Here is a 23614-nt window from a genome sequence, read left to right as displayed (position 1 = left end):
AGGAAATTGCAATTTGGAAATATATCTTTTATATATTTCACTTATATTCTGAAGGTCATTTTTAAGATGACATTTTAAAAATGTCAGCGGTGGATGCAGCATTGCCACTGTCTACATAATTGAAAGGGATTTGAATATGACTCTTAAAAACTATTTTGTGCATTTCCAGTTTGCCAGTGGTGATGAAATCTTGCCAAGAGCCATAGAATATTATGCTGTGCTTTCCTGCTTAAGCTCTAATATTTCAGCACCCTAAATAGCATCTGTAAAATATTTCTTTTGTGACCGTATCAAGGGTCTTACTTCCAGGAGCTGTCTTCATCACCCCTTTCAATCAATCAATCAAGTACTCAATAATATATAAATATGTATTTATATTAAATGATATATGTATATATATTGCATTGTTTTTTCTTTTACTCAATTTTACTGCATTTGAATTTGTCCCTTTACCATCTGCCACTAGAAAACATGAAATAAATTCTAAAAAGATCCCAGTTATTCATTATTTTCTATTCACATATATTGGCATAAAATCTGGTCTTAAGCTCTTTCACGTATATTAACAGTCGCTCTCATTGAGAATGTTTGTGGACCAGGCTCCCCAGACCTGACTTGGCTTCATTCTTTCCACCCATTCCAGTATGTTTATGAAGTGTTCTCAGCCGCTGGATTAGAGCAGGTTTTCAAAACATATGCATCCATATACATTAGCCCAACTTGTCAAAGTTCGCATTGAAACTTTTGCTCTGTGATGAACAGCTACTTAAACCATTGAGCATTAGCAGTGGGTGAGTTTTCCTCTTTGTATTTGAAAGGCATGAGAACAGTAGCAAGCCTTTCAGAGAAAGCTTCAGTACCCTACCAAAAAAAAGTTTGTTTCATAGTGATGGGCATATATAGTGCCCATAAAATTTCTTTTCCATGAAGTTTCAAGGCCTTTTCTTGACACAGGCTAGAAAGAATGTAATAGCAATGATCCAACCTTTCTTCACTTTTGAGCTAAGCAGGCACAGTTGCTTTGAAAGCCCCAGTCAATGTAGGAGAAATATATTGTCAGCACTGGGCCACTGTATATTTGTGTAGAGTAGCTGCTTGGGCAATAAACATGGATTCCAAGAAAGTCAAGTCTGGGCTCTGCAATTCTCTGTATGATCTGGACCAGTGATTTCTATCTGAGTTTTAATTTTCTCAGCTGCACAGTGGAACTAACAACACCAGTCCTACCTATTTCAAGAGTTGTTTTAGAGGTGAAAGAAATTACGACATATTTGTGAAAAGAGCTCAGAGCTGTAGCATTCTAAAGGTGTGGGTGGCGCTCGATACTATTATTTATATAGCATAAAACAGAGATTCATGAGCATGACATCACATCGCAAAGTCAAATATTTTCAGAATTGGAAGTGCTCACAAAGGTCATTGACTCTAATATGTGCTTGGTATGTGGCTGTCTTCCATAAGAGTTGGTCGGTTACTTTCGTGCTATGATGAGTACTCCTTGGAATTTCCTACTGCGTGTGGCAGTTCATCCTATTTCCAGACATCTATAGTTACATTCAAAGTTCTTCCTTTTATTAGCCAAACCAGTGGATTTGATAATGATCCAAACTATAAGGGTATCACATATTTATTAAAATATCATCCTGCATGAGGTCATTCTTCCATCGAGTCACTTCACCCTTGGGTGTCTCGTTTCTCAGACTGGGGATATGAGAACAAAATGATATACAGGGATTTGAGAAAGATTGTGCAATTATTGAAGTAGGATAATAGCTTTATAATTTGAAAAGATGGTGCATTTGAGAAGATGATGTATTACTCATTTTAAAAAACATTAAAGCATGGAAAACCCCATCACCTCCCAGCCTCATACCTGTGAGCGTTTGTATTATTTACAGCATCTCTGTGCATTTAAACACATAAATAGAGACAGTTTTACAAAAATAGAATCATATTTATACTTGGTATTTGCAGTATATTTTTGTTTGCTTCTGATGTAATGGAAGCAAATGGAACTGAGTTAAGATGAAAGGAATTTATTACTTTCAAGTTAATATCCTTTCGCCAAAGCGATGCTACTACTGGAGAGTTAAGAGGGAAAAAAAACCTTTGAGTTCTGATAATTCAAGTTTTTTAAATGACTGAGTTTAAACAATTCCTTTTGACTTTTTGCTCTGAAAGATGGGTAATTAATGACATTTCTTTCTTTTCCCTCTTAGTTTTACAGTATTATAAAAATTTAGCTTATTAACATTTATTTTCTGATTGTTCACTAGAATAAGCATCAAAGCTATTTAGTCTTAACTCTTACTTTTCTCAGAAATACAGAAATAGTGCTTCACTGTCGTCTATCATTTGGTATCATTGTGAAGGCTGAAGCAAATTGTCTTTCCACTTGGTCTTGTTTTGCTTTTAGTTCAGATGTCCATGAACTATTTTTAGTAGTTCAGTAACCTCATCAGTTTTGCTTCTTGGTTTTTATCATTCCCTATCAGTTTTTCTTGGATCCTGCTCTTCAACTCTGAGAAGTAGAATCTGTTTTTTTTTTTTTGTCTTTTTGCCTTTTCTTGGACTGCTCCTGTGGCATATGGAGGTTCCCAGGATAGGGGTCTAATTGGAGCTGTAGCTGCCGGCCTATGCCAGGGCCACAGCAACACGGGACCTGAGCCGCGTCTGCGACCTACACCACAGCTCACGGCAACGCCGGATCCTTAACCCGCTGAGCAAGGGCAGGGATCGAACTCGCAACCTCATGGTTCCTAGTTGGATTCGTTAACCACTGTGCCACAACGGGAACTCCAGAATCTGTTTTTATGTCTTCAGATTGAAATACTATATTTACGGTATCTTTTCTATTTGTTTTAGTCTCTTATTTAGTAAAACACATAGCATGTTTCTCCTTGGTTTTCTGTATATGTGGTCTTCACCTTTAATGTTTTGATTTTGCTTACTTTACTTTCCCCATGCAACATTTTTTCTGACTAAATTTTCAGTCATATTCTTTGTTATTCTTTAGTTCTTAAAGTAAGTGGCTTTTCATCTCTGAAGTATCTCATAACTTTTGTCCACTACATGTCATCTGTTTCAGTGCTCTTGTATTTTATCATTTGAACCCTTGTACTTTTTCCCTGAACGTTATTTATTTATTTTTTTAAAAGAAAGACCCTTTTTTTGGTATTATTATTTTAGATTCTGTGACGTGTTACTTATCTAAATTCTTCATGTTTTTCCTTGGGTAATTCTTCCTGTGATGTTTGTTCCTTACTGGCCTCTTGCTTGTATTTCTCTCTTGTTTCATTTGCTGCTTTTATGCACAGTTTCCTCCTGGCCTCTCTGTCTGTAGTATCCATCCCTTCCAGTAGTGTCCAGTATGGAAGGGAGAATGGTAGATGGGGCATCAGTGGTTTTGAGCATGAGTTAGATGAGCCCCAATCTTTGACTTGCATTTCTTATTTCAAATACTCTAAGAAAAGGTGTTGTTTCTAGAGGTCTCCCTCTCTTTCCCTTGTACAGCAAAGCCTCTTGAGACAAAGACTCCTGTCTCCCCTTCTTCTGCCACTTCCAGTGACACCTTTAGTAATGGAGCTAGACTCTAGAAAAGGCTGCATCTGTATGTTCGCTCTCTTAGCCCCACTTTCTTTGCTTTCACTGGATAGGCCCATCATAGCTGTGGTTTTTATTTTTAGGAACTTGCTGCAGGTCTGAGGGGGTGTATGTCACCTCCCAGTGGCCTCCCAGATTTCACAGACTTTGATGAGAGTGCTTTGATTGCTGATCTGAGTTTCTGACTATTTCTACTTTTACTTAAGATGGAGCTTGCTTGCTTGCTTGCTTGCTTGTTTTCTTTCTTTCTTTCTTTTTCTAAATTGGCTTTAAAACTTTTCAGTAAGTTTAAAAGGAAGGGTCTAAAAATACCTAACATCATCATTTAAAAGTTTCTGAAATTTTTTTGCTGTCCCGTGGCATATGGAGTTTCTGGGCCGTGGATCAGATCTGAGAGGCTGTTGTGACCTACTGCAACTGTGGCAATGCCGGATCCTTAACCCACTGTGCCAGACTGGGGATTGAATCCTTGTCCCAGTGCTGCAGAGACTCTGCCAATCCCATTGTGCCACAGCGGGAACTCGAACATCATCCTTTTTAACAGGTCATTTTTAGATGCATTTAAGGGACCCGTGGAGACTCTTGGACTGGGTGATGTGTTTGTGAACTTGTCACTATGCTCAGGCCTCCTGGCTTTGAATTCTAGCTCTGCCAGGGCTTCACCTGCTTCTCTAGCTCATTATCATACATGTGATGTGTGGCTGATGATGGTGATTAATGCCTACTCCATAAAGTTGTTATGAGGGAAGAAAAAAGGAGAAATTTTAAGTGAGAAAAAAAAATGCTAAAGCATTTGTGTGTTGTCAGGTAGATACTAAGTACTCATTAAAGTAGCCATTTCCTTTATTTTTATTTTTTGTCTTTTTGCCTTTTCTAGGGCCGCTCCTGCAGCATATGGAGGTTTCCAGGCCAGGGGTCTAATTGGAGATGTAGTTGCCGGTCCACGCCACAGCCACAGCCACAAAAACACCAGATCCTTTAACCCACTGAGCGAGGCCAGAGATCGAACCCGCAAGCTCATGGTTCCTAGTCGGATTTGTTAACCACTGAGCCATGAGGGGAACCCCCCATTTTTTTTATTTTTAAGTCATGTTAATTGTGTTGATTTGGCCTTAGGAAAATACTTTAGGCCAGTAGTTGTTTCCTTTGACTGAAGATAGGCTGGGATGCACCTGCACGTTGGGGGGGTTCTGGGTCTCCTACTTAATATGTTTTAGGGTCTGACTGGGGACTTCCAAATTGTTACTCTGTGTTGATAAGACATAGCTACGTCTGACTTTCTCTCGGAGGAAATAAAATCCTTGAACTCATTGAATATGCTGTAGTAGTTTGTACATGTTACTGGTTTTACTCACAGAATGGTGACAGCTAATTTTGTATTAGAGTTCTCCAGAGACATAGAATGAATAGGCTATATATATATATCCTATTTCTCATATTATATATATATATATGAATAATATGAGAAATTATTATATTATATATTATAATATGAGAAATTATATATATGTTATAATATATATATGTGTGTGTATATATATATATATATAGTTTGTTGTGATCAATTGGTTCTGTGATCATGGAGACTGAGAAGTTCCATGATCTGCCACCTGCAAGCTGGAGACCCAGGAAATCCAGTGGTGTGGTTCCAGTCCAAGTCCAAAGGCCTGAGAACCAGGGGAACAGATGGTGTGAATCCAAGTCCATGGTTGGGAGAAGGCCAGATGCCTTCCTTAGGGCAATCCTCCCTTCTCTCTCAGCACATTGGATGGCATCCACTGGCACTGGGAAGGGCCTCTGCTTTACTGAGTGCCCTGGTTCAAATGCCAGACTCATCTAGAAACACCCTCACAGACACACCCAGAAATAATGTTTAATGTGGGCACCCCATGGCCCAGCCAAGCTGATAAAAAATTAACCATCACAGCTGTCTTGGGGTGTGATTAAATCTTGTAATCATATATTGAGAATCTGTTATCTATTAGACAGTGGGCTGCAAAGACATTGTATTTAGACCCTGCTTTCCAGGCTTCATCATCTCAGGGACAGGCCCATAAGTGACTACAATTTGATGTGATTAGTGCTACAATTTAATGAAACCTAGGGAGTTGGTATGGGCCATAGATGGCTTCACTTGTGCAGCGCCCATTGACCTGAGCCTTGAATAATCATGTCGTGTGGTCTGCAAGAAATAGGAGTAAAAGTCACAATGTTCTGTTTAAAAAAAAAAAAAATTCTGAGTCAATACCAAAGTATATTTTCTGTCCTTTGGGCTCAAAAGTGGGCTAAAGGTAAATGTGATACTCAATAATAACATTAACTCTTTCAGCCAAAATCTTTCGCGGCCCATTTATGTGTCCAGATTATTTTCTCTTTCCCTCCCCCTCTGTCTCTCTGTCTCCATCTGCCTTTATACCTCTCTCTCCCTTGTTCTGGTGTACTTTTGTGTTCTCTTGCTCTCTCATTCTCTCTCATGTGCACACATACACAAACACACATTCTCTGGACCTTTGATTATAGCGGATCTCCGTCTCAGCTTTATGTCATCCTATTTAGAGTGCATTACGAAAGTAGTTTACATAATGCGTTTTACCAGAAATATTCAGGAGTGATCATAAAAATGATATGAGCATCTTTTAAATGTAACCATTTTAGTTAAACAGTTTTGATTTAATGAGAACATCATAGTATTACAGCAACATAGTGACAGATTATTAAAAGCATTTGTTGAAATATAATGTCTATCTGGTTCACTTTGTTATTATCAACATCTGTGCTGTAAAAAAAAAAAAAAGTAGCTTCCTTCCTTCCTCTCTCCCCAGTTGATGTTAGCTGAGAATTAATTTCTTACTGTTCTCTAAAGAGACTTTTGTTTAATAAAGTCATGAATAATTATGGACTCAACAATAAGTATGCTATTTTATCTTATGCATAATTTAGTCCTTCAGTATACCTTACAGCCTCATGAAAGTAAAAATCAGAAATACTCCAATTTATGAGTCAATTCCTTATTCATATTCAACATGCTTTTTCCCCGTGGAACTGGATTTGGTACCAAGTTCTGTATCAGCTAGGGCTTGATCAGAGAAGCAGAACCATGAGAAGGATCTAAAATATGGGACTTATTATTAGAATTTGACCTCATATGATTGTAGGAACATTAAGCAAGTCAGGAATGGTTGTTGCTTCTCTGTATTGGGGGCTAGGCCTGAAATCGGGAGGGGCAGACAGGCAGGCAGGAGGGGTGACAGGAAGTGCTGGAGAGCAGGAACCAACTGGAAACCGAGGAAGGGGACCTGAGTCCACACAGACCCCTTGCTGCTCACTGGCTTCCAACCTTGGGGATGCCAAGAACTGCAGGAGAAGCAGGTACCCTCTACCAAGTCAAACCTATCATTCCCAGAGAATCAGATAAGCTGGTAGAGATGCTGTGGGCTGGCTCGTCCCTGGGCCAGCAGGTGCATGGGTAGAGTGACAATGGGTGGGAGCTGTGCCTGCCTCTGGAGCCCTGTGTTGATACTCTGAGGGTGGTGAGAACAGGAGTCCTGCTGCTGTACTTCTGCCTGCTAGTCTCACTGAGATGCCCCGGGTCACTCCCTTGAGGTGAGACACTTTACCTGGTTATTTCCCTTGTAAATTCATTTCTTTCCAGTGGTGACTACTTTTCATGGGAAAATTAATGTTGCCAAACTATGGACATGAAGGGCAGAAGATGTTACCTGTAGAATCTATCTTATTCATGCTTTTAAACTCCTATCTCCTTCACAGAATGTACTTATTCTGAAAAGGAGAAAATGGTGGAAAGAGGTGGAATCCGGCTTCTGGCTAGGTTTGTTATTTTTGTCAGTGAGAACCTTTATCACTCTCTCAAATACAGAGAGTCTTGCCCAAGATTGCGCTACAGTTAGTGAAACTGCATGCATTTAATCTTTGTTTCATAACATTTATTTGTACAGTATTTCTGAAAGTGCCATTTAGAAAGGCCCCAGTAGAGAAATAATTGTGGAGGTGGTACTCGTAGAGATATCTATGTGGGAGCAGGAAAGGTTGAGTGATCACAGGTAGAGGCTGGTAAGCAAAATTTATTGTATTAAGCAATTAAATGATTTCCATTTATAATTTCTTCTGGTTCTACACTGGACATAAATGCATATGAAACGGTTTCTTGTCTAACTAAGTATTTATTAGAAGCCTACCTTATTGCTTAACTCTCCCTGTAGAGTTTGAAATGATTGAGACAACAGATATTCAGAGGTGGTCCTGGCATGCAATTTGGCAATTCCACAGCCCACTGCTGGCCAGCTTGGGGCAAATAATCAGGGGGAGGCAAAGAAAGAAAAGGCCAAGAGATTTCTCTGTTGCGGCTAAGAGTGTGCATTGACTCCTTTTCCCCACTTCCAATCAATTATGCAACAGCGCTTATTTTTTGTTCTGCCAGAAACAATATCTGTTGTTGTAATGCAAGAACTTAATTATAGTGGAGAAGTCTCCAGTGCTTTTTGAATGAGAAATTGAATCTCCATCTTACATTGCCTCTAACGGTGAAACTGAGATACTACTGCTAAAGTCCCAGCAGAAACTGCTGGTAACGTCAGTTACTCTTTCCATGTTGAAATCTTTTGGCTGGATGAGAGAGGAAACTAAGTCAGACAGTTTGAGTTAGCGAGCTGTCAATTCTTCTTATGTTGGCTCAATCTTATTAAGTAGTTCAGGATGCAGGATCTTTCAGAGATGTTATTGTTGTCCTCAAGAGCCGCTTTTTTTCCCCCAGTTTTTTCTTCTAAAGAAATGCTAAAGTTTTCAAACATAGGGCTTAGAAATGTAGAAATTGGGAGTTGGATGGACTGTAAGAAATATCTCATTCAAGTGAATTAATGTAAATAGGGAAAAATCAGTAAAATTGAAGTGACTGGCTCAAGATTACCTATTCCATTATAGAGTGGGAGTTTTGGGAGAAGGGGAAGGCATAATGGGAACATGGTTCCTTGCGGTTAACAACTTTTTAAAACCCAATTCAACAAAGTAGGTTTAGTTTTTTCCCTATCTTTGATTTTAAAGCAAAAGCTACCTGGTAGTTATCTTTTTTTTTTTTTTTTTGTCTTTTTGCTATTTCTTTGGGCCGCTCCCGCGGCATATGGAGGTTCCCAGGCTAGGGGTTGAATCAGAGCTGTAGCCACCGGCCTACACCAGAGCCACAGCAACGCGGGATCCGAGCCGCATCTGCAACCTACACCACAGCTCACGGCAACGCCGGATCGTTAACCCAATGAGCAAGGGCAGGGACCGAACCCGCAACCTCATGGTTCCTAGTCGGATTCGTTAACCACTGCGCCACAACGGGAACTCCATGTTTTTCTTTTTGGTAGTTATCTTTTTAATGAATGTTTGAATAAAGGGATGAGTGGAGGATGAAGAAGAAAAGACACAAGAGAGAAAATGTGTATGATCACTCTCTTTTTCCCTCTTTGAAAAAAGTATTAAAAGAGCATGATCATTTATGATGGAAAAGAAAGATGAGATGATGATAAACTGGCAAATGGGTCATACAAAACCTGAACGCACTGAAAATTTATTAAGGTTGACTTTTCCTACTAGTGGTACTTGAGGAAAAAGGTCTGATTGAAAGGAGCTCACTATGTGGAAAATGGCAAGATACGGATTTTCCTTAACACTTATCCTAGACAGCTCTTGCTTATTTGGTTAAAAAAGTTCTGGATTTACTGCTTAAATTATGGTTAAATATAGTAACCAATGTGAAGAAGGTCCTTTGCTGTACGGTATAGTTATGGGTCTGTACATTTGTGGTAGCCCAACAATTTTATTTATTTATTTATTTATTTTATCTTTTTTTTTTTTTTAATTTCCCACTGTACAGCAAGGGGATCAAGTTATCCTTACATGTATGCATTACATTTTTTCCCCCCACCCTTCGTTCTGTTGCAACATGAGTATCTAGACATAGTTCTCAGTGCTACTCAGCAGGATCTCCTTGTAAATCTATTCCAAGTTGTGTCTGAAAAGCCCAAGCTCCTGATCCCTCCCACTCCCTCCCTCTCCCATCAGGCAGCCACAAGTCTGTTTTCCAAGTCCATGATTTTCTTTTCTGAGGAGATGTTCATTTGTGCTGGATATTAGATTCTAGTTATAAGTGATATCATATGGTATTTGTCTTTGTCTTTCTGGCTCATTTCACTCAGTATGAGAGTCTCTAGTTCCATCCATGTTGCTGCAAGTGGCATTATGTCATTCTTTTTTATGGCTGAGTAGTATTCCATTGTGTATATATACCACATCTTCCGAATCCAATCATCTGTTGATGGACATTTGGGTTGTTTCCATGTCCTGACTATTGTGAATAGTGCTGCAATGAACATGCGGGTGCACGTGTCTCTTTTAAGTAGAGTTTTGTCCGGATATATGCCCAAGAGTGGGATTGCGGGGTCATATGGAAGTTCCATGTATAGATTTCTAAGGTATCTCCAAACTGTTCTCCATAGTGGCTGTACCAGTTTACATTCCCACCAACAGTGTAGGAGGGTTCCCTTTTCTCCACACCCCCTCCACCATTCCAACAATTTTATATTAAGGCAACATGATTTCTTTTTAATGGACAATATACTGTTTTTTCTTTTCTTTTCTTTCTTTTTTTTTTTTTTTTAGCTTGATAAGTTGTGTGTTCTGAGGATTTCCCTTCTACTCTCTTTTTTAAATGCTTTGGTGTTAAAAATTAAATTTTGATTATTTAAAAATTTTTTTAAAAAATAAATTTTACTAGAGTATAGTTGACGTAGAAAGTTGTGTTAGTTTCAGGTATACTAATTCTTAATTGCTTGTGCTGAGTAATGACTCTGTTTTTTTTGTTGTTGTTTTTTGTTTTTTTTGTCTTTTTAGGGCCACACCCTCAGCACGTGGAGGTTCCCAGTCTAGGGGCTGAATCAGAGCTGTAGCTGCTGGCCTATGCCAGTGTGTCTGCAACCTACACAAGAGCTCATAGCAACTCTGAATTCTTAACCCGCTGAGTGAGGCCAGGGATTGAACCTGCATTCTCATGGTTACTAGTCAGATTCATTTCTCCTGGGCCACGATGGGAATTCTGATTTTGTGGCCTTTATTAAGACTATTCTAGCCTACTAATAGTCATTTTATTTCAAAATCAATAAATTTGAAAATTCTTAATTAAAAGAACTTTCTAGTTGAAAAAGTAGGTGTAGATCCTTTTAAAAGTTATTAAAAATTTGATAGATGAAAAAGAATATATATGATATATAAGACATAATGACAATGAGAAACCCAGCTTAAGAAATAGAATGTGTCTAGTATTTTTAAAGATCCCTTTTAGTCTAAAGCATGAGCATTATCCTGAATTTTGCATTAAATTTTCCTTGCCTTTTGTAATGCCTGTCTTTGTATGTAAGTACATAGTCAGGAACTATATATGGTCATATAATATGACCATACAGTAACTTATTCATTCTTCAGCAATAGACATTTTATTTTACCTAGCTTTTTTGCTATTTTAAATAATATCACTGTGTACACTTAACTGTTCTGGTGCACAAGTATAAGAATTTCTCTGGAATATATACCTTGGAGTAGAACTGCTAGATTGTAGAGTATACACATTTTCCACTATATTTGATTGTATCTAGTTGTTTTCCCCTATTGTTGCAACACTAAAATAGCACTGTTTCATCATTCCATTTCTTTACATCCTTAGCCAACTCTTAGTTTCTTCTGCCATTTAGAGTTTTGTCAGTCTGGTGTGTGTTAAATGGTGTGTCCTTGTGTTTTTAATTGTACTTTTCTGTTACTAATGGTTTATAAGTTTACTGGTTATTTGAATTTCATCTTATGTAGCATTCCTTTTCATGTATTTTGCCTATTTTTCTATTGAATGGTCTTTTTTTTTTTTTTTTCTCCTCATGGGGTAGATATTCAGGGCTGATTAAATATGTTGAAAATATTTTCTCCAAGATTATGTACTTTCTTTGTACTTTTATAATATTGTTTAATTTTTTACTTGATTGAATATATATTTATTCTATGGCTATTGCTTTTTCTATACAATTTGTCATAATTTTATATAGGGTATTTATCTCTACTAATGAGATTGGCCTGTGATTTTCTTTCCTTAGAGTATCCTGAATTGGTTTTAGTATCAATGTTAGAATCTTTCTTTTGTATTCTTTGAGAGTACATAAATAACTAGAATAATCTAATCTTTACATATTTGGTAGAACTCATTTGTAAAACTATTTGGGGCTAGATTTTTCTTTGTGAGTAAAATTTGAACTTGAAATTCATTTCATTTAGTGGTGAAAGACTACTTAGGTTTTCAGTTTCTTCTTGTCAGTTTTGTTAAATTGTATGTTTCTATAAAGTTATTCATTTAAGTTTTCAAATTTATTGGCATAACGATTTTTTTAGTTTTCCAGAACTGCCATAACAAAGTATTATATAGGCTGGGTGGTTGACTTAAACAACAGAAATTTATTTTGTTACATTTCTGGAGGCTTAAAGTCCCAGATAAGGTGTTGATGGAATAGATTTCTTCTGAGGCTTTGTTTCTTTGCTCATAGATGGCCTTCTCTCTGTGCCTTCATGCGGTCTTTCCTCTGTGTAGCAGTTATACTGGGTTGAAACCTACCCTTTTGATGTCATTTTCCCTTCATTACCTCTATAAAGGCTCTATCGCCAAGGATGGTCACATTCTGAGGTACTGGGACTTCAACCTAAGAAAATTTTTTTTTTTTTGTCTTTTTGCTACTTCTTTGGGCCACTCCCGCAGCATTTGGAGGTTCCCAGGCTAGGGGGTCCAATTGGAGCTGTAGCCCCTGGCCTATGCCAGAGCCACAGCAATGCAGGATCCGAGCATCTGCAACCTATACCACAGCTCATGGCAATGCTGGATCGTTAACCCACTGAACAAGGGCAGGGACCGAACCCACAACCTCATGGTTCCTAGTCGGATTTGTTAACCACTGCACCACAATGGCAACTCCAACCTAAGAAATTTATGTGGGATATGAATCAGCGCATAACAAGCCCATTCACAGTTATCCATCAATTTTTTTTTTCTGTATTTTTGTCCTTTTATGGCCGTACCCACGGCATATGGAGGTTCCCAGGCTAGGGGTCCAATCAGAGCTGTAGCCACTGGCCTACGCCACAGCCATAGCAGCGCCAGATCCCAGCTGTGTCTGTAACCTACACCACAGCTTATGGCAACACTGGATCCTTAACCCACTGAGCAAGGCCAGGGATCAAACCCGCAACCTCATGGTTCCTAGTCAGATTCGTTTCTGCTGTGCTGTGATGGGACCTCCCCATTAATTATATTTTCATATTGCTGTATCTATAGTTATGTTTCCCTTTTCATTTATTTCACAGTGATTATTTTTACATTTTTTATTTCTCTTTTTATTTCCTTTGCTATATCTTGCGAGGGGGTTGTCAATTTTATAGTCTTTCCAAAGATCTCCTTTTCTTTGGTTGCTTTTTTTTTTTTTTAAAGGGCCGTAAGCAAAGCACATGAAAGTTCCCAGGCTAGGGGTCAAGTCGGAGCCGCAGCTGCCGGCCTACATGACAGCCATAGCAATGCTGGATCTTAGCCACATCTGCAGCCTACACCATGGCTCATAGCAGTGCTGGACCCTTAACCTATTGACCAAGGCCAGGGATTGAACCTGCATCCTCGTGAATACACAGCATTAACCATATTTCATGAGTTTTGATATGAAGTATTATATATATCCCTTGGACATTTATTTTTAATATTCCAGTGTAATTTTTTCTGAGAGTCTTGAGTTATTTTCTTTGACGTATGATAAAATTATGTCCTGATAAACTCATCATAAATTGAAAATGTCCGAAGTTGAAAATGCGTTTAGTACACCTACTTTACCAAACATCATAGCGTAGCCTAGCCTACCTTAAATGTGCTCAGAACCTTTGTATTAGCCAACAGTTGGGCAAAATGGTTGTTTGGGTACAGAAAGATTGTATGTTGGTGGTTTATGCTTGTGCTTATGTGGTTGACTGGAGCTACGGTGGCTGCCACTACCTAGCATCACCAGAGTGTCATACAGCCTATATCATTAACCTGAGAAAAGATGAAAACTCAGAATTCAAAGTATGGTTTCTATTGTAGGCATATTGTGTTCATACCATCATAAATTTAAAATCTTTATGTTGAACCATTGTTAAGTAGGAGACCCTCTCTAGAAGTTTTACTTCCAAATGTGCTTTTTATTATATTTAGATTACCAAGTGTTAGCTTCATCGTGTTGTATTTATAGCATGTTGTGTGCTTAATATTAATTATGGTATTACTATATGGCCTAGTTCAAGGACATCTTTTGTAAATTGTGTTTGGAAAGAACGTATGTTCTCTCATTGTTATGTATACTTTTTTGTTCAGTAGGTAAAACTTTTTTTTTTTTTGGTCTTTTTGCCTTTTCTTGAGCCGTTCCCACAGCATATGGAGGTTCCCAGGTTAGAGGTCCAATTGGAGCTGTAGCCGCTGGCTTATACCACAGCTCACGGCAACCCACTGAGCAAGACCAGGGACCGAACCCGCAACCTAATGGTTCCTAGTCGGATTCGTTAACCACTGCGCCACGAAGGGAACTCCAGTAGATAAAACTTTTTAATTGTTTTGCTCAAAATATTTGTCCAGTAGACGAAACTTTCTAATTACTTTGCTCAAAATCTTGGTAGCCTCATTGGTTCTTGCTTGGCTAATCTATCCATGATTGAAAGAGTTGGTTTAAATCTCCATTTCTGATCATGGCCTGCTTAGTTTCTCATTATTTCTATAAATTTTGGCTGTATATATATATATATATATATATATATATATAAATATACTAATAGATGCATACTCATTTAGAATCTTTTTTTTTTTTTGTCTTTTTAGCTATTTCTTGGGCCACTCCCGCGGCATATGGAGGTTCCCAGGCTAGGGGTCGAATCGGAGCTATAGCCACCGGCCCACGCCAGAGCCACAGCAACGCGGGATCCGAGCCATGTCTGCGACCTACAGCACAGCTCACAGCAACGCCAGATCGTTAACCCACTGAGCAAGGGCAGGGACCGAACCCGCAACCTCATGGTTCCTAGTCGGATTCGTTAACCACTGCGCCACGACGGGAACTCCCTCATTTAGAATCTTTTAATACTCTTAGGAAATACACCCTGTGTCTCATTACTCAGTAATTTTCCTTTTCTCTTATAATGCATTTTGCCTGTATGCGTCTTTTGTCTGAATTTACATACTCCAGCTACTTAGTTATTATTTTCTTTCAGCACTGTGAGGACTGTATTCCATTTCACTTTAAATGCAGTCAGAGTCTTTGAAAGATTGCAAGCAGGAGGTCTGCCTGATCAAGAATTCTGAGAAAATGGCATGGGCTTCTGTATGGAAATGGATTAGAAGGTTGCAAAACCCGGAGTCGGCTATTATAGGGCAGCATGAGATGGTAGGGGCTTGCCTTAGAGTGTTAGCACCTGAGATGGAGATAAAGAGAATGCGTATGTTTCTGAGGGAGAACTGACAGGTATTGGTGATGAATGTCAAGGGTGATGTGTGAAAGAGTATGTATGAGTGATGATGCTTCAGTTGCTACCTTGAGCAACTCATTCCTTGAAATTACCATTTATCAAGTTTAAAGTGCTGGAGGAGCGTTCCCCTTAGTTCATTTTTTTACATGTTCCATTTATTTTTCAAAAAATATTAAGGATCTCTGAAGAATAGTTTTCATATTTGCTGCTTTAGAGGGGATAAAAATAAGCTTGATTGTGTATGGGTATGCTGTGAAAGAGCTTTCTGACGATTCCCATTTATTAATTATTTAACTTTTTTCTTTTTTCATTTTTTTATTTTTATATTATTTATTTTTATTTTTTTGTCTTTTTGCCATTTTCTTGGGCCGCTCCTGCGGCATATGGAGGTTCCCAGGCTAGGAGTTGAATCGGAGTTGTAGCCACCAGCCTACGCCAGAGCCACAGCAACGCGGGATCCGAGCCGTGTCTACAACCTACACCACAGCTCACGGCAACGCTGGATCCTTAACCCACTGAGCAAGGCCAGGGATCAAACCCGCCACCTCATGGTTCCTAGTCGGATTCGTTAACCACTGAGCCACGATAGGAACTCCAAGTTTTTTTTTTTTTTGATGACTCAGTGTGTACCTGGCACAATGCCAGGTGAATTTGGTGAATATGGTATATGCCTGCCTGCCTGCCTGCCCAGAGCTCTGTGGTAAATGCAGACCAGCACAGAAACACTGTGTGGAAGAAGCTTTGGTCCCGGCACATGGCAGGGACACCCACCTAGATCTGGTCCAATAAGTATTGTGGAGATTTTTGAATGAAAATGGAAATGGCTAAAAGAGACCTAAATATGAATTACAGCTATACCAAACAAAGGTTAGAACTGTGGAAAAAAACATAGGCAAGAAGATTATGGTTGAGCTGAAGAACTGTTAAAAAAGAATTAATAGGATTTGAAGAGAAATAATAACTCTTTGAGGGAAGGAGGAGTCAAGTTATAATGCCTTATGATTAAAAAATTTTTTTTTGTCTTTTGAGGGCTGCACCTGCAGCATATGGTAATTCCTAGGCTAAGGGTTGCATCCAAGCTGCAGCTGCCGGCCTATGCTGCATCCACAGCAATGCCAGATCCAAGCTGCATCTGCAAACTATACCACAGCTCACGGCAATGCCAGATCTTTAACCCACTGAGTGAGGCCAGGGATTGAACCTGCATCCTCATGGTTTCCAGTTGGGTTTGTTTCTGCTGAGCCACAATGGGCACTCCAAAAGTTTGATATTTGTTGTGAAAACAGTGATGAGTTTGTGAAGAGGTTTAGGAAAGAAGCTTTCGTGACTGTGTGTTTGCATTTTAAAGAATTCTTGAGTATATGTAAAAAAGATTGAACTGGGAAGCAAGGGTGGACCACCAGATAAAGGGCTGATGTTGCTGCTGTTTTGAACTAGGTCTAGAGCTGGCTATGGAGATGGAGAAAAATGGATGGATTTGAAGGATACTTAGGAGGTTAAGAAGTGAAGATTTATTTATTTAGTGTATGTGGTGTTGCAGAAAAGAAGGCAGTCCGAAATGATATCAAGATAGGGCTTGGGCTGCTAGGCAGGTGGTGCTACTGGGAGGATCGGGTTTGCAAAACACGGTGAGATGTTTTAACCTTGTGAGATTGGAATTTCCTGGGATTTTCGAGTGGGTATATCTGGGCCTATTGCTCAGGAGAGAGTTCTGGGTGAGGAACTTGGAAAATTGTTGGCACTTGAAGCTGTCAGAGTAAATGAGATCAGCCAAACAGTGTCTGTGGAAAGCAAAGAGAAAAGTGGGAGGGTCACGTATGGAGGGAATTGATATATAATAAGTACAAAAGGCTATGGTGTAACGTTATGGAATTCAGTTAAGAAGATATAAACTGTTGATGGGATTTTTTTTTTTTTCTTTTCACGGCCACGCATATAGCACATGGGACTTCCCAGGCTAGGGGTTGAATCAGAGCTGCACGTGCAGGCCTACGCCACAGCCATAGCCATAGCCGTGTGGGATCCAAGCTGTGTCTGCAGCCTATACCATAGCTCATGGCAATGCTGGATCCTTAACCCACTGGGAAGGGCCAGAGAACAGGAAAGTCTTCTTCAAGTGAGATGGTCATTGAAGAATAATGGCTAAGCGTTCCCACCATGGCATGGAGGGTCAAGAATCCTCCTGCAGTGGCTCAGGCCACTATGGAGATGCAGGTTTGATTCCTGGCCTAGCCAGTGAATTAAAGAATCTGGCATTGCTACAGCTGCGGATCAGATTCAGTCCCTGCCATGGATGCCATTAAAAAGAAAAAAAAAAAAGAGAGAGAGAAGATGGCTAATAATTGAATAATTGTGAAAGACAATGATTTAAGCAGAGGGAATAATACAAACAGTCACAGTGGGAGAAAAGAAGAGTATAACTTTAGAAAGCAATGAATAATTTAGGATAGAACAGAAAGGTCTGTTGGGGCCATTTTATAAAATACCTGTTGCATTATAATGTTAGAATACAGTTCAAGGTATTTGAATAAATTCCATTAGTGTACCTTGTAAAGAGGTCTGTCTTCCATTTATCTTATTAACTGTGAGGTCACAGTTAACAATTTATTGCTTTTCCTTTTTATTCTTGATGTTTTTCCCCTTGATGTGATTAATTGAAATTCTTTAAGATGCTTTTTGAAAATCTGTTTCTTTTTTTAAAAGAAATATTTCGGAGTTCTTGTCATGGCTCAGCAGAAGCAAATCTGACTAGCATCACTGAGGACATAGGTTCGATCCCTGGCCTCGCTCAGGGGGTTAAGGATCCAACGTTGCCATGAGCTGTGGTGTAGGTTGCAGATGTGGCTCAGATCCTGTGTTGCTGTGGCTGTGGTGTAGGCCAGCAACTACTGCTCCACTTCGACCCTTCGCCTGGGAACTTCCATATCCGCGGGTGCTGGCCTAAAAAGACTAAATAAATAAATAGATAAAAATGATGTAAGGCATATAATAAATTATTTTTTAAAAAAATATTCAGGTTGTATTTAAGGAAATGTATTAACCCTGAATTCACTCATCTGATTTTACTCGTTTTATTATATAAGTAAGCATTATGTAAGTAAGATGCATTAATTATTAAATTCTTGTGTTTAGAGGGGAAAAAAGTGGTTGAAATGATGAAAGGCAATTTTAGACAGGTAATGTTGGCAGGTCTAAAATATTAACAGAAAATCGAGAGGGAATAAACAGGATAAACTTCTGTCTTTTCAAACTCTGAGTTTATTAGGATAAATGGATTTCTAGAGTTATAAGGTTACTTTCGTATTACATACTAGACATGTTGTTGATTGGAATTTTAGATTTTTTGATGCAAACACTTGTTAATGGAAGAATTAATTTTTTTCAGTGAACATACAATGATCATGTTACAATTGAAAATTCAATTCTTAAGTGTCAAGATTTCCTTTTACTGAATTAGTAGGGCAGTTAGCCAGTTTTATTGACTTTGTAACGCTCTCTGCCTGAGGCTCTGGAAAACTGGGACACCTGTACTGATTTCTTAGAAGTTCGTCAACTAGTTATGCAGCAAAAGATTTAAATCAGTTTGATGTTCATCAGTTAAATCAGTTTGATCATCCTGGTTCTTTGCCATGGCTTTCTCATTCCGAGTTATTTCTTATTTTATCTCTTGGGCAATTAGAGTTCAGTGTCAGGTAATGTTAAGAAAATATTGTAACATCCTGTATTCCCTAATATGTTTGGGTGCGTTAAACAGCTGCATTTATACTCTAAGGGAAGACTGATTTAATAAAAATTATTGGGTCATACTTTGCCTCAGCACTTTGTCAAACTGAGTGCGAAAGTAGTCCTTTTGCCATAGTTTCTATGGTAATGATTTAGTTGACCGGATTATGTTACCGAATAGTTTATTTCATGAAAGGCTCATGGATGCTGTATTCCCTGACTTCCCGCATGCTTAAATATATTTCTTTTATAGTCAAAGGATATTTTGCTTTAAAAACTTGGGGTCCTACTTAGAAATCTGTAGGCAGTGCCTTTTATCTTTTGGCATTGAGTGTTCCTGATAGAACAGTGAGGCTAGTCTGACACCCTCCCCAAGCCCCCTGCCATCTGAATGAATTGCTCTTTTCTGCCTGAACACCAGCAGAATATTTTAAACTTCAAATTCGGTGACTCAAGGATATAATTCTTTCGGATCATTCTGTATCAGTTTTTAACTATTATTTCCATCTGTTCTTCCCTCATGTTATGGAAAACTCCTACTATCATTACCTCAAGTATGTTTCTAGACAGTTTTGGGGTTCTTTCTACAGAATCAGCAGTTTTCAGTTCTTCATCCTTGTTCTCTATCCTTCATTAAAAAAATACATTTGTCTTTCGCCGCTGTATTCACTGGGATTAAATTGTCTTTTTTAAAAAATGTCAATAGTTCAGAAAGTTCCTGCTGTGGTGCAGTGGGTTAAGAATCTGGCGTTGTCTCTGTGGCAGCACAGATCCCATCCCCGCCCTGCCAAAGTGGGTCAAGGATCTGGAGTTGCTGCGGCTGTGTTGTAGGTCACAGCTGTGGCTCGGATTCTATCCCTGGCCCAGGAATTTCCATGTGCCATGGGTGTTGCCCCCCCAATTCAATTTTTAGTCATATCTTCTCATATCTAGCCACATGTCCTCATTTCCTTGCTCTTTTTATTTTATTTATTAGCACTAAATTGATAAGTGTTTGTCTTCAGTATGTTTTGATGGCTCTGCAACATCTTTAATTTCTACTATGGTGTTATTTTATCATTTCATCTCTGAGCCCCTGTTCACTGATAATCATTTTCTAAAATCCTGGTGTAATGGGAAGCTTTGTGTTTTGGGGTTGTGTTTTCTTTAGCAATGAGTGCTCTTTCTTTTACCTGTTTGCCTCTTTCCTTTCCTCTCTCTCCCCCATTCTGTCCTTCCTTTATCCTGGGACACTTTTACATATTTCCTGTTCTGCTTCATCTTGTCCTGTTGGCTGAGATGGACTGTTGGTGAATCTTTCTTTCTTTCTTTTTTTTTTTTTGTCTTTTTGCCATTTCTTGGGCTGCTCTCGTGGCATATGGAGGTTCCCAGGCTAGGGGTCTAATTGGAGCTGTAGCCACCGGCCTACGCCAGAGCCACAGCAACGCAGGATCCGAGCTGCATCTGTGACCTACACCACAGCTCAGGGCAACGCCGGATCCTTAACCCACTGAGCAAGGCCAGGGATCGAACCTGCAAACCTCATGGTTCTAGTTGAATTCGTTAACCACTGAGCCACAACGGGAACTGTGAATCTTTCTTCTTTTATTCTGTGGTTGAGACCTGTCTCATTTCCCCTGCTTGCCATATACTGAGAATTAGCTATTGTCTCTCTCCTTATGCCGTAATTCCAGGTGTGGAGTGGAAGGGCTTCATTCTAGGGAAGTGGAGGAGGGGGATAGGCTTGACACGCAGGCTGTGTTCAAATGTTTTGTCCTTCTGTCCCCATTTTGGCCATGCGTGGACAGTGATGCCTTTTCAGAGGAGCACTCTGAAAGGTATAAAAGTTCTTTACAAAGGCAGCTATTTCTTGCCACTCAGCTGAAGTCCTTAGGGAGGTGGGTAGTGTTTCGTTTCGTCCTGTGGCTTTCCTCTGCACACAGATGCATAGATTTTTATTTATTAAAGAACTGACAGTTTCTCTGCAGGGTAATTACTTGAAGTATTTAAGATTACTTTGAGGCCAATAAGGAACATCTTCAGTGTTAAATAACAAGGTAATTCTTACATTTTGTAGAGCAAAACGTCTTCAGAAATATCTAAAGGGGCTTTGCGTTTCTCCTTTTTGTATATTGCTGTTGCATCATTTCCTGTTGCCACCGTAGAAACATCTTACTATAAAGTGGGTATCATTTTAAATTATTCACTCATTAGGCATCTTGATTTTCTGCCTTCCTTGGTATTTCACCTTAAAATGATTACATATTTATAAAATAGGTACAGAAGCTGCACTAAATCATTATGTCCAGGACTTTGTAGAAACAAACTCTTTTTAACTTCAGTGTATTTATCTCCTGGAAGGGGAGTGGTCCTTTTTTTGGTGCTGATATAAATCTAGTTCTCACACAAGCGAAACATAGACCATCTTCCCTGTGCTCCTGGTGATTCATTAAGTCTCTAGAGTGCAAAAGGACAGTGGCGGGTCACACTAGGGCAAGGTTTTAGCCGGGAGTCTGTCACCTTGTATCGATCTGCAAGTTATTTGTTGCATTTATTCTTTGAAGTTGCTCCACTGTAGCTGTGATTACTGTGGATTCCATCAGAGACATTCAAGGGGAGAAAAATACACTGAAATTTATGCAGTTTACAAAAACAAACAGAAATCAACCTTCATATGCAATTGATTTTGTTTACGGTAAGTGCAATTAATGTGTTTTCCCTTCTATTGAGATGGCCCATAAGGAAGTTATTCGTCATATGTCATAAAGATTGACTGTGAATGAGGAACCACTGGGTGCTGTTCTAAATGATTATCGTTAATCACTTGTGTTGCTAATGCGATTGATTGTATTAATTATAGGGAACCACACTTTGAAGACTATTTTAAAGACCGTTCGTAATTCTTTAAAGGCACATTCACAATGAAAAGTTTATCAGGATAATGGACGAAGTTTCATTTATTGTCAGTGTTTCTTTATCCTGATGCATCAAAACTCACACAGTGTTAGAATGGTCCTAAATTCTCATGCTGTCTTTAACAGGTTGCTGTGATTTTATATACTCATACATATTAATTTTCTCTCTCTCTGTCCTGTCTTTTTTTTCTTCTCAGAGTAAAGCATTCCAGAATTTTAAGGTTTTCTTTGGCATCATAACTTGACATCATTCTTTTCCTGAAAGTATATTTGTACCATTTGCTTTGATTTAATAAACATTTATTGATTCCATAACACCAAAAATATGATAATTTGGCTGGTGTTGTTATACAACCAGTTAATTTGTAAGTGGGAAACAAACTAGCAAACAAAAACTTTTAAAACCCCTATCAATTCAGGTAGGAAAAAAAATCTATTAGCTGTATTTATCCATAATTCATTTTGCCACCATGAACATAGGGTTTTCACTGTCAGTAGTTATACACAAAATCTAAAAAATTGATGGTGATGAAACTTACATAGCCATGTTAATTAAGAAGGAGTTTGTTTTGAGTTTCAGAAGGTGTACTCAACAAGCATTTCTTAATCTGGAACTTTTAAGGAACCAACCTCATAGTTTATGGTTTAGTTAACTTTTTTTTGTCCTGGAGCATACGCAGGTGGAACAAACCTGGGGAAGGGTGATATAGCCCAGATAAATTATATATGCATTACGGTGTTGCCTAAGAACAGAGGTCAATGGTTTTCCTGTCTCTTGTAATATATAATTGTGCCTTCATAGAGTCTTGCAGCTTATAAGAGGCTTTGTCTGGCTTTTGGTCCCAGATTTTATTTTGTTAAGGTAGTTTGGGTATTTGAATTGCATTAGGTCTCTCCCCCAAATTAGTAACATCAGCAAGAACCCTTAAATGTGTTTGCAATTGATGGCTTATTCAAAAGATCCAGCATGTGAAGATTTTAATTTATTATGCTTAACTTTTTGACTCCCTATTCGATTTTATCTTTTTTTGGCTTCTGTTTTTATTGATACAGTACATATTTTTTAAAATAGCCTAGTTTTTAATCCCTTGCCAACTTTCTCATTTTGTGGTATTATTGTTTATAAATTTTTACCATTTGCAGTTGGTATAAACTTAACTTTGAAAACCACTAACAACTTCTGTTTTTCAATGATGCCCTCCCCCAGTTGACATTAGTGGGGTTTTTTTGTTTGCAGCTTATGCAATTTAAAAAAAAAAAAAAACATTCCCTGCCCTTCTGCTACTTCCAGACCTTGATTTAACCCATTAAAAATGGGTACTTTTGACAGCATCTGTACTGGGAAATGGTTTCCAAATAAAACATTTGTGAGAACACACAATTTATTTGGGTACATCTCAGAGCCTAAATATTTGATTTAGCTGCCAGTATGTGCTTTATTGGCTAATGTTTCTACAGTGTTTCCACATTTTTATAGGCTGGCAGCCAAGCTGTCCAACAGTCTGGTACCTCTCAGGGAGTGAAAGTGGGTGTGTCTGTGGGGAGTTGGTAGCGCTAGAATGCTCTTTTGTGTAGCCAGTTGGCTTCTGTTAGGACTGGCAGAATTTGACCTTATCAACCTAGAAGCATATAGATACTAATGAGCTTCATGACCTGTCCAAAGTGGCTTGAGGAAGAAGCCCACTCAGATCCCCTGTGACATTGATCCAAGGAGCTCAGAACTCAATCATGTTGGATTTTAAGTAGTCAAGACATTTGGTACAACTTAGAGCTAATAATGTCTTTCTTGTACAAAGATATTATGCTAAAAAAAAAATGCTTTTGTAGGAGTT

At 38.7% G+C, this 23614-nt stretch overlaps 1 protein-coding gene across 11 annotated transcripts in view; it reads left to right on the top strand.

The window, feature by feature from the left end:
- KLF12 (KLF transcription factor 12) overlaps positions 1 to 23614 on the top strand; it is a 495578-nt gene that overhangs the window by 156137 nt on the left and 315827 nt on the right. For 2 of the 11 annotated variants that reach the window (XM_047756497.1, XM_047756498.1), the window contains one exon: positions 21432 to 21562. The exons of the other annotated variants lie outside the window; for them this stretch is intronic. In XM_047756497.1, coding sequence (XP_047612453.1) covers positions 21542 to 21562 — 21 coding nt within the window. In that variant the 5' untranslated portion in view covers positions 21432 to 21541. The remainder of the gene's footprint in view (positions 1 to 21431; positions 21563 to 23614) is intronic. 11 annotated transcript variants of the gene reach the window in all.

The sequence above is a fragment of the Phacochoerus africanus genome, chromosome 13 (assembly GCF_016906955.1).
Source record: "Phacochoerus africanus isolate WHEZ1 chromosome 13, ROS_Pafr_v1, whole genome shotgun sequence".
Lineage (NCBI taxonomy): Eukaryota > Metazoa > Chordata > Mammalia > Artiodactyla > Suidae > Phacochoerus > Phacochoerus africanus.
Note: the sequence above shows the minus strand (reverse complement) of the source record. Positions and strands in the feature narration are given on the sequence as shown.